The sequence below is a fragment of the Lactuca saligna genome, chromosome 9 (assembly GCF_052625555.1).
Source record: "Lactuca saligna cultivar CGN05327 chromosome 9, ASM5262555v1, whole genome shotgun sequence".
NCBI classification, from domain to species: Eukaryota; Viridiplantae; Streptophyta; class Magnoliopsida; order Asterales; family Asteraceae; genus Lactuca; species Lactuca saligna.
The window spans coordinates 91,025,831-91,037,984 of NC_136425.1; the positions used below are offsets into that span (position 1 = coordinate 91,025,831).

The 12,154-nt window shown below is 35.8% G+C and overlaps 1 protein-coding gene across 4 annotated transcripts; it reads right to left on the bottom strand.

The window, feature by feature from the left end:
* Positions 1 to 6,793: 6,793 nt before the first annotated feature.
* Positions 6,794 to 12,154, bottom strand: SRS (Seryl-tRNA synthetase). 4 transcript variants are annotated; one of them, XM_078974311.1, is made up of 10 exons: positions 11,796 to 12,154; positions 11,396 to 11,544; positions 11,139 to 11,232; positions 10,884 to 11,032; positions 10,713 to 10,805; positions 10,240 to 10,419; positions 9,965 to 10,131; positions 8,871 to 9,005; positions 8,691 to 8,784; positions 6,794 to 7,298 (listed from the first exon to the last, which is right to left on the bottom strand). In XM_078974311.1, the coding sequence occupies exons 1-10, from the start codon at positions 12,055 to 12,057 to the stop codon at positions 7,011 to 7,013; spliced, it is 1,611 nt and encodes a 536-aa protein (XP_078830437.1). In that variant the 5' UTR covers positions 12,058 to 12,154; the 3' UTR covers positions 6,794 to 7,010. The 4 variants fall into 4 exon arrangements, with proteins under 4 accessions (XP_078830437.1, XP_078830436.1, XP_078830438.1 ...); XM_078974310.1 differs by having other exon boundaries at positions 11,396 to 11,547; XM_078974312.1 differs by lacking the exon at positions 11,796 to 12,154 and having other exon boundaries at positions 11,139 to 11,239; positions 11,396 to 11,536.

Genomic DNA, 12,154 nt, shown 5'->3' on the forward strand with positions numbered 1-12,154 from the left:
GATCAAAACATACCCAAAAAATCCTCATTTTACAGGTTTCCTATATTCTTCATGGCTCTCCTTGATTCGAGTATGGATTATATGTTTTCAGTAGTACAGTCCTAATACTACCTTCCATACATATCCATACTTTCCTCAAGAATTATCCTGAATCCTCTAAGTCACCCTCTCAAACTGGTAGTCCAAGCACTCGCTAAACAGCGCATCCAAACCTACTAAAACACTTCCTAGGATTTTGTAGGTTCCCGACCTCACCCTGCCATCAGCTGATGAAGAACTCCCATTAATGTCAACTAACTACTTCATGAATACAATCACATGCAACAAAGCTTAGATAATCCTTTGAGTAAAAGAATTAACACCCACAATTGTTAGACTCAAGCAAGAGTTGTGCAATAGGGCTAAATCCATCACTCTAAGATAATTTAACCTTTGCAGCATGTGACTTAACGTGTTCAATTAATGGTTAACTCACATCAATAAGAGTCCCACAAAGCACAAAACAAGTAGCATCCATGCAGTAACACTCCAAGCCACAAATCAAAAAAGGACATCCTAAGCTCACTTGCTACTACCATGCTAGGAACTTTTACTCTCATTGTCGGTTTCCTTATGCATGAAAATTATATACAATACAGGATCAAAGAGACTGCTAAATGAAAGACTCTACCCTAGGACCACAACCAGACAAGGATCGATAAATAAGGAAATTTTGGTCATTCTAGGGTTGTATGATCCTAACTGTATACAATTTTAAAGCATATACTTAGTGATAGCTTCTACCAATACAATTTCCATATCTATCACAGCATCCAATTCCCTCTAGGCTACGAGGCATCACATATCAGGCAAATCTATCATGCAATTCTTGAAAGTATCCCTAGCCTTATCCTAACATGTGAACATTCATATCATATAACATATCAACATGTATGGGTATTCTGGGAATCACTTACTTGAGTTCAGCTGATTGCACGCATCACACCCCTTTTTCTTTATAAAAAGAATCTTTTTAGAAATCATTTTCTTTTAAAAGATTTTAGAAATCCTCAGTTTGAGTTCAAACACGCCTGAGAGTGTGCCCGAATCCGTCAAACCAAGGCTCTGATATCAACTTGTAACATCCCGAAAATCCAAGGTAAATTTTTCATTTTTAAAACAATAAATCATATAAAAAATTGCTCCCAACACCATTCAAGGTAAAAATAGTATTTGAACATCAGAGCAAAATTTATCAATGCGGAATAAACTATGGGGGATGTTGTGCAGTCATATCGGGCCCTTCCCTCTCGTATTAGAAGTACCTAAAACTATAAACATGAAACCATAAGCATAAAGCTTTGTGAGTTTCCCAAAATACCACATACCATACATATCCTTCGGCCTATCCCTTAGCAATCCCAACCTATAATAATGGGTATAGACCTTCCAAATCAATAGGCCCAACCTAGCACACAAATAGGCCTAGACCGTCATACCATGGGTCAAGCCCAAGATACAATGGGCCTAGCCCGATATACAATAGGAGTATCTCGAAATACCGTAGGCCTAGCCTGATATAAAAATGCAAGAGTCACGAAGATAGATAGCATTCTACATAACATATCCTAGTGGGTCGCATTCATGACTTCGACCCACGGGTACACTGAGGAAACTCACATGAATCACAAAGCCGACTAATACTCAGCTCAAAGCCATTCAACTGCCACTACCACACTCCTATCACAAAATACAAAGTTCGGCCTTAGACTACATACTGAAAATCAGCCATCTTGGCCCAAAGTCAACCCAGGTCAAATTCAAAGTCAACAGCCCATAATGTCAATTATTTAGCCTCACATTGTGACCAGCCCTTGGGCACGTCATAAGAATTCACTCGGTCCAATTCCAACTCATCTTAACTCAGCTTAGCCAACTCAGATATGATAAGTCACTAGAGTTGGTCTCACGTCATGAGCAGCCTCCTCTCACATCGTGCGCTCCAAGAAGCATAATAGAAAATAGGGTCATGTAAGGTTCCTTTTACTCTAACTTTCTAGAAGGTCTTATAACTCCATAATACACTTAAAAGTTAATGCTTTGTGGCATGAATGTCCGATGCATTCCTAGATCTCATTTGGCACCAATATTGAATAAAAGAGCATCCAACTTTCATGTAAGGTTCCAAAACCCAACCATTCACTAGATCTGAACTTCATGAGACTCTAAGGAACTTTATAACCCATCAATTTGCCAACTTTATGGTTTCCAACCATTCAAACTTGCTCAACCAATGAGAAAAGTGGGACAAAACTTAGATCTTCCCACAAACAACAATAAATATGGAAGCTTTGACACTTACAAGGGTCCAAAAACAATATGAAGTGATGATGGTGATGATTCCTAGCAAGCCTTTTCAAAATATCACCTTCTTCTTCTTCTCTTCTTCAAACCAATAAAGGCTCCAAAATGTCCAAGAATCAAGCAAAGGATGAAGACTAGGGTTTTTCTAAGGTGAAAGAGGGTTCAGAGGCTGATAATGAACCCTAAAATGGGTTTAGAGGAGCTTAAATACAAAGGAACCCCTAAAAGACCATGGGCTTGGGCTGCATTAGTTCTCACGTCGTGAGCCTCTATGTCTCATGTTGTGAGACCGATCTCGAAGAAAAGTTTCATATAAACTCATTTCACGTCGTGACCACTTAAACGTCACTTCGTGAGGCTCCATTCTTCCAAAATCCAACCTTTGACTCCTTGAAACCCTAATTTGATTCATCCAGGAAAACGGGTGTGACACAACTTACATGCCAAAAGCTTCAAGGATAAATACCAATTGATTCATAATAAGAAATCAATTAAAACCATAGCTAAATAAGATGATTCCATTCAACTGATAATTCAAGATTACACCTGAACTTCAAAGCATAAAAAGAAATACAAGGATATCAACAATGCAGTACCCAACCAAATCGATGAACTAATAACTCAAACCTCTATCTCCGGGACTCCGGGCGTCCCATAACGTCTGTCAGGTAACTACCAAGCTAAGGGTGTAGGGTTCTAAACCTCGCTGAAAATAATTAGGGGACAATGAGCTCTAATGTGGCCCTCCTAGCTACAATGGAAACAAACTTACGTACTTTGCCTGCAGTCCCTACAAAATTCCATCCTTGCCACACTTATGGTATGCAAAAGATCATCCCCTCCCACTATGAAACTTTCCATAGCTACCACATTTGGAACTCCTCCCCTCAACTGGTCCGGAACTCGATTCGGCGGACTTGAACCGCTTGGATGACGGTTGATATTGCCCTGAAGTTGTGTTCTCCTCATTCCTTTGAATCTCCAACTCAATCTCCTTCCTTCTGACGCTTGACTGCAACTCAATCAAGGTCCGATACGGCTGAGTCGATACGAACTCTCAAATCTCCATCTTAAGCATACTCAAGTGTCGTGATAGTTGGACCTACTATGAAGTGGCATACTATGGGCAGAATATAGCTCTCTCTGTAAATATCTTGGTGATCTCCATCATCAACTCAGTCGTCTACTTAAGCGACAGGTACTCCTGTGCCAGTTGCTCTCGCTCCGGCATAGGAACATACTATGCTCGGAACATGTTCAAAAACTAATCCCAAGTCACTACAGCTCGCTCTGCGTACAAAAATCCCTGGGTCACAAACTCCCACCAAGTCTTCGCACCCCAACGAAGAAGATTAAGCATAAATTTCACCTTCTGGTCCTCGGGACACGAACACGTGTAGCAACATCCCTCTACATCAGATATCCATCTCAAAGCGATAATCAGGTCCCTAACCTAACCCTTTAATTATAAATTCTTTTTCAAAAACATTTTGTGAAAATTCTCGGATCGCAGTTTGAGTTTGGATTCACATAAGTGTTCTTCCAAATCCCTCAAACCAAGGTTCTGATACCCACTTGTAGCATCCCATTTTCACTACCAAAAATTTTCATTTTATTAATGTGAAACTCTGTATTAAGAAAACCGTTTGTTCCAAATTACATTTGTTGAAAATCAAAGTAATATAATAACGCGTAATTTCATTGTTTCTAATGAATGTGTACAGTCATGCCTTCTCTTTCCCACGATAAGCGATGATACCTGAAAAACAATAACACTGGTTAAGCACGAAGCTTAGTGGGTTCCCCCAAAATACCCCACACAAAAAAACGAACATGTATATCGGGTCCTCAATCATCAAACTGGATTACCCCTGGCCCATAGTCTCTCGAATGGAATGCTCGGGTTTGTTGGCATGCCACCTCAACCTAACCACTCTTCCCAAACCTCTGTGCCTACGACTTACAGCCGACACACACCTGGTATCTTGGCTTACAGCACATAATAGGACTGCCACAACCTCATCCGCTACCATATTTCAACATATAAATACTTAAGGATCAAGTATGCACATAATACATGCGATTATCAATCATACAGCTCACTACCGCCTACTAGACCCCTCATAACACACTACTCCACTACTAGCCAAACAAGGAACATGCAACAAAGCCTAGATCAAGAGTCCTCAGTATGTCACACATGAGTACATACAGTCCCTATGGCATCCCTCTACTAAAATGATAACCAAAACTAGTAGGTCGGCATTGGTTGCTTTTACCAATGGGTACATTGAGGAAAACTCACTTAAAACGAAGAACCCAGAAACACTATGATGTACTTCCTTTTCTACACAGATTGCTCCCACGGGCCCTCTAGCACCAAAACATGGAAGAATCTTAATCAACATCTCAAATCCTTCAAGTTTGACCCAAAGTCAAACCGATCAAAAAGTCAACAATCAACGGTCAACGAAAGTCAACTGTTAACTGCCCCTCAGGGCGTAACCATCTATTTCTCACATCATGAGCCACTAAAGGACAAAATAATCGAGACACTTGATCCTCATGACGTGACAGGCATGGTCTCACGTCGAAATAAGTCTGAATGACATCTTGATGCATAAGCTTCTTAATACATTAAGCCACTAATCCATCTTCTCCAGAAGGATTCCTAACACCCCTAAAGACCATAAAAATTGATGCTTTGAGGTCTTGCATGTCCAATGCAAGACTTGAGCTCAAATTAGGTCATTTATGAAGAAAATGAGGTCAAAACCTCAAGCATGAGCTTAAACATCATCCAAACTTCAGATCCATCACATATAATCACCAAGGGACTCTAAGGACCTATAAAGTTACTAACTTTATAGAGTCCCAACACTCTGACTCAATTATCCATGGATAAAAATGCATAAAACCTTAGATTTAGCAACAAGGAATCATAAAGCTTGAATCTTGATTACTCACACTGGTCCAAAGATGTTGCTACAAGATACAAATGAAGCTTTCAAGTTGGGTGTATCCTGCAAATGTGATCCGTTCTTCTTCTAGACACCAAAATACCACCAAAAGCTCAAAATCACAAGAAAAGTCTAGGGTTATGGTTTTTCAGTGTTTGAGGACGAAGGAGGTTGTTAAGGAACCCTAAAATGAAGTTTATGGGGTTTAAATACGAAGAGAACTCTAAAAGATCATGGGCTTGTGTTGCAGTGCATCTCACATCGTGAGCACATATGTCTTACATCGTGAGCTCAGTTTAAATCAGCATTTTCATTTAATCACTTGTCACGTTGTGGCCTCTCCATGGTCACGTCATGATACTTGGGTTTACCCAAAAAAACCATTCATTTGACTCCTTGAATCCCTAAATTGATCCGTTCTAGAAACTAGGTGTTACATGGAGTCTAAAACCAACACCAGAGCTCATATCTGAAGCATATCCTAAAGAAAATATCTTAATGATCCATAAAGTTGCTAACTTTATGGATCACATGCATGTTATCCCACCCAAACATGAAAAGAGAAGCATAAATCTTAGATCTAGCATGCATAATAGATAAAGGCGAAGCTTTAGGACTTACAAAGGTGCAAAAGCACTGCAAGTTGGAGTGGTAGAAGCTTGATGGCCAAAAGGATGCCCCCAAGGAGTCTTCTTCTCCTTCTTCAAAGAGCCAAAACCACCAAAAGAGCCGTTAAGATCAATAATATAGGCTAATAACGATTTGGGCGGAAAGGAGGTGATGAAGACTGAGGGTGTTAAAACCCTAGCCCCCTCCCCCCCCCCCCACCCCCCCCCCCCCCACACACACACACACACACACACTTTTCTTAAATAGGGAGCAAAACACTGGATTAGGGTTAGCTTGATCTCACATCGTACGCCCCTAACCCTCACGTCGTTAGCCTTAAAAAAGCCACGTATCTCAGACTAAATTCACATCGTAAAATCGTACCTCTCACATCGTGACCTTCACATATTGGGTCTTACATTCTTATTTAACTCAAAACACTGAAAGATCAATTACCTACGAAAATGAGAATAATAATTAAAAATAAAAAGAATGAAAATGAATATTTTGTGAGAGTCTAATGATAGTTTAAATAGTTGTAATTTTATTACTATTATTATTAAAGAAATGATTCGAGTTGTGAATCCTTAATTTATAAATGAGTTTTGAAAAACTATAATTAAAAAAATGATTTGAGTTGTGAATCCTTAATTTATAAATGAGTTTTGAAAAACTAAACGGTGTATGATTGATGTATATACAAACAATGATTATTATGTGCTCGAAATAAGAATTACTTATTAAACTCTTTATAACTTATCCTTTTGTTAACATATGTTTTACCAGTGCAAGGATAGAAAAAGAGAGATTGTAATACCCGCGGCTCATATCATTATATTAAATTTTCTTTAAACTGATCATGTTGATAACAACTTGTATCGGAAGTGAAAAATTTTTGATGTACCTTGTATTAAAAGCTGAGTATTAAAAGTTAGGTGTTACATGTGAATACTAGTTTCTATAGATTTAAGAATTCAACAACCCATAAATGCAAATAATATAGCAAGTTTAGTAATGTCCTCTTCATCCACCCTAGCCAAAAAACTAGAATACTCAACCATAAATTGGAAAATAATACATAGCCTTTGTTTTTATTGTTTATTTTGATTTATGGGTTATTAATTTAATCCCACCCATGAAAGGCCTTAATGGTTCCGGAACAATAACGGTTCCATCTTCTTGCTGGTAGTTCTCAAGCAAACACACAATCATACGTGGGACCGCACACGCAGTTGCATTTAGTGTGTGAACGAATTCCGGTGGTGTCAGATTCCGATTCCGGGCGTTTCCTTTTTTTGTGTTTCCGGGATTTGTTGGATTTTCCGGACGGAATCGGATTCCTAATCTTCGGCTTTGGTAGTCTGTACAATTCGATGCACTCGATATCTGCATGATTATACAGATCATAGCAATGTCATCCAAATACAAATCAATTTTCGTTGCTACGAGAGAATCTCTCATGGTTAACTTTTTTAAAGGTTTTTACTTTTGTCGCATCAGCTTTCCACTGACTTTTACTTAACAAAAATATATTATTAAAGAATTTTCCAATCATAAACCTTTTATTAAAAGTTAATTAAGTAATCAATGATCTATATGAGATGTTTTAGAAATCCCATCATTTAATAAGTTGTTTCTTAAGCATGCAGTATTAAAAATGTCATTTTGTTTTGTTTTGAAAGATGCTTTTGAATGATATATTTTTATGACATTTTTTTAAAAACAAATGTCATAAAAGACCTTGTATTTTGTACTTTTTCAGGATAAAACCTCGATCTTTATTTTTTTTTCCTGAAAAATACCTTGTATTTTTTGGTTTTTTCCGAAAAACCCTCAACTTCTGTCTTTTTTTCCGAAAAAAAAAACCTCAAACTTCTGACTATTTCCGAATAAAACCTCAACTTTTTTAGTTTTTTCCGAAAAAACCCTCAAATTTTACAAGTTTTTTCAGAAAAAAAAATGACTAAAAGGGTCGAATCGGAAAAAATGAAAAATGCAAGGTGTTTTTCAGAAAAATAAAAATAAAATCGAGGTTTAATCCGGAAAAAACACAAAATATAAGATCTTTTATAAGATTAACCCTTTAATAAAATAGATTAAACCAGTAAAAAAAAAATAATATAGATTTAATTTATAAATATAAATATGGTGTAAAATGTAAAACAAACAAATAAATAAAAAGAATAAGCACTTGAAAAAATCATCACCTAACCTTCCATGTGAAAAAAAAACTTTTCAATGGATTATACAATTTTGGGTTAATCTCGTAAAAGACCTTATAGGCTTATATTTTGTGTTCTTTCCACATTAAACCTCAAATTTATTTTTTACCCAAAAAAGGCCTTGTATTTTTTCATTTTTTTCAAAAAAAACCCTCAACCTTCTAAATTCTTCCAAATAAACCCTCAACTTTTTTAGTTTTTATCAAACAAACCCTCACATTTCACAACTTTTTCTGAGAAAAAAAAAAGAAAAAAAAAAAGACTAAAGGGGCCAGATCAGAAAAAAAAATGAAAAAAATACAAGGCCTTTTTCAGGAAAAAAAATTGAGGTTTAATCCGGAAAAAACACAAAATATAAGGTCTTTTATGAGATTAACCCTACAAATTATACAAAAAGATGCTATTCAAAGTATAATGTCTTAATAGGAAAAAAATAATAATAAGTTAAAACTACAATGTTATAATGAGAAATTATATATATATATATATATATATATATATATATATATATATATATATATATATATATATATAAAGTGTCAAGTGTAGAGTGTACCTCTCCATATCGATCTAAACCTGGCATCCAGGCTTCAATATCAAATTTACGGTAAGCAGGAGCACCTAAATCCCCGGTTCCCATATCCAATGTTCTGTCATGAAAATTAATTTTATTATATTTTGTGTGAGTGTGATGAAGATTTATTAATAATTAAAAACTTTATGAAAAATCCTATACTTGAAATGAAGTCCTAATTTTGAAAAAAGATCCTCTTCGATTTCAATTAGCTCCTGGTGGTAGGTGTTGCTTTCTTCAGGTCTGCATAATATGAACATCTCAACTTTGCTAAATTGGTGCACTCTGTATAGACCCCTGTTTTAAACATATCACTAATTAGTTAAAAGTTAAAACACAACATGCAAGAAATACCAACCTTTTGTGGGTTAAATGCATGAAATAGCAATGTACTTTTGAGATTTATTTATTTTATTATTATAGCATCCTACTTTCATTTTGTCAGATATAAAGCAATGATTGGGTATTATATTTTTAAAGGAAAACTCAATAGAAGTCCTTATATTTTGGCTTCATAATCGATTTAGTCCTTGTGTATTTTTTTATTCAATTAAGTCCCAAAAACCGATAATTGTATTCATTTTGACCATTTTACCAGGTCTGAAGGTCATCTCACTTTCAAAATTTACACTTTTGGCCCAGATTTTAAATTTCATTACAAATTTGGTCCAAATTTTACACTTTTGGCCCAGATTTCAAATTTTTTAAGAATTCTTCCTAAATTTGGTTTTTTTATAAAAACAAATTTGTAAACAAATGCATTTATTATAAAATAGGTGTAAGAATTCGTAACAAATTTTTGAAATCTGGGCCAAAAGTGTAAATTTTGGACCAAATTTGTAATGAAATTTAAAACCTGGGCCAAAAGTGTAAATTTTGAAAGTGGGGTGACCTTCAGACCTGGTAAAAGGGTCAAAACGAAGACAATTGCCGGTTTTCAAGAGTTAATTGAATAAAATATATATATATATATATATATATATATATATATATATATATATATATATAAGGTAAGGACTAAATAGATTATGAGGCCAAAATATAAGGACTTTTATGGAATATTCCTATATTTTTAATAGTTCAAAGTCCTAATAAGGAAAAATAATAAAAGTACAATGCCAAAATAGGGTAGATTTCTAAAATACAATTGTTTAAAATGAAAAAACAATGTCATAATAGAAAAAAATAGATAGTAGAATGTTATAATAAACAAATAAATGAGAGGATAATAGAGTTCAATAATATTAATAAAATACCTAGTAGCTGCTCCAGCTGCACCTGCTTCAGTACGAAAGCAATGGGAAAAGGCAACATACTTTAAAGGTAATGCTGAGTCAGCAAGAATGGAGTCCATGTGTATTCCTCCAACAGGGATTTCTGCAGTCCCAATAAGACATTGATCACTGCCTTCAATGGAATAAACCTGCAGCACATAGCCCCCAAAACATAATAATCACTAACATAGTATGAAAAGGGCATTTATGTCATTTCAACATATCAATCACAACAACAATATTTATAATTTATTTACCTGAGTGTTATCTCCACGAGGTTGGAAGCCACATTTTTCAACCACTAAGGATCTAGCAATTTCTGGGGTTGTAAGAGGAGTAAAACCCCTTTTCATTACTTCTGAAAGAGTCCAGTTTATAAGACCCATTTCTAATAAAACTGCTTCGTTTTTTAGGTAATAGAACTTTGATCCACTAACCTATATAAAGAAATGAAAGGTTATAATGAAAGAAATAGCATTTTCATTCAATTTATGCAACAATGTTTCAATATTATACCTAAGTATGCAACCATGTTTTAACAGTGTAAACATGTTACTAGCAAAATATTGCATCTTTTGATCCCAAAACAGAGCGCATTTCCATATTTCATATAAAAAAAAAAGAACTACTTTGTTCCATAAATTAGGAAAAAGGTTGAATCTTTGTTACATAAATCTGTATATAATCGTAAAGATTATATCATTAGAATACCATTAGTTTGAAAAAATACCTCTGCAGCAGCATCAAAATCAAAAAGATCGAGCTCTTTCCCAAGTTGTACATGGTCCTTGATAGGAAAGGTGAATTCACGGGGGACACCAATCTACACGATCATGTAGATACTGAGACTCCAATAAGACAATGAGGGTAGTTTAGGTAGAAAAAGAAAAGAGAGACATACAGTTTTCCTAATTATTGAACTATCTTCCCCTCCAATTGGGACATCTGGATGTGTCATATTTGGGATACATTGTGCTTCCCTTTGAAGAGAATCTGTAAGTTTGATAAGATCTTCTTCCAGTGTAAACAGTTTTTCCTTCAAATTCTTTCCTGAAAAAATTCCATTTGGAGTGTATGAGAATAGAGGGAGTAAAGACTAAAGAACATAGATTTTGAATATGAGAATGTGACATAGAAATGTATGTATAGAGTATACCTTCTTCTATGAGTCTTTGACGCTCTAATGGTTCCACTTTTCCTTTCATCTTGTTTGCAACTGCATTTCTTTCATATCGGAGCTCTTCAACTTCCTGCTATCTGCGAGCAACAATTAGCTACAAGACAATAAACCAATCTTTCTGAGAAGATATGAAGAAGAATCATAAATTGATAATATGTGATCTTTTGAAAGACAACAATATTCGCTATTTACTTCAATGCTAACTTTCATCCTTGAATTGATAGACCCCTAACCTTTTGAAGTTGCAGTAACTTCTCGTAAAGCTCAATGACTAATTCCAGGTTAGCTGTGGAATTCCTGTTCTTGAGGTTTGCTGCTACTGCCGATTTGTTCTCTAGAATAGACTTGAAATCAATTGCTGCTTTCCATTGAGGTTTCACAACTGCTGTATTTCATTACCAAAAACGAGTCAGAAAATAACTTAGAGATTGAAAAAAAAAATGATTGGATTCCACATTCCCAATTCTATGCCCAATCATTTTCCTTCGAAGAACAGATTATGAATTGTGTGGTGAAATGGATGGCAGAAAGGACAATAGTAATTATGAGCTCAAGCTTTCTCGACAAATAACAAGGAAAACACAAAATGCATGGCAGAAAGGAAAATGATAAATAAGATTCAGGAAGTATTACAGTAATCCACCGAAGCAATGGTAGTGGAATCAGCAACCGGTTGTGCAGAAGCCGCCGCTGAGGATAGTGCTCTGATGAGGAACGGAAACCGGTGTGTCGAGTTGCGTGAGAGAGATGCGGATAGGGTTTTGAAGAGAGTTAAACGTCTTGAAATGGCGGCGGAGGATCGCAGTGACGATGATGTTGAACACGTCATGTATGGAATTGACGCCAGTTTTAGGGTTTGAATCGTAGTTCCACCAAAACAGCACTGCAGCCCCATCTCTGTTTCTCGTGTGTATCTGTGTGAAGAAGATGAAACACAGAGACGCAAGACACAGTTCTTATGCCTTTCTATTTCTATCCTCTTCTTTGTTTGT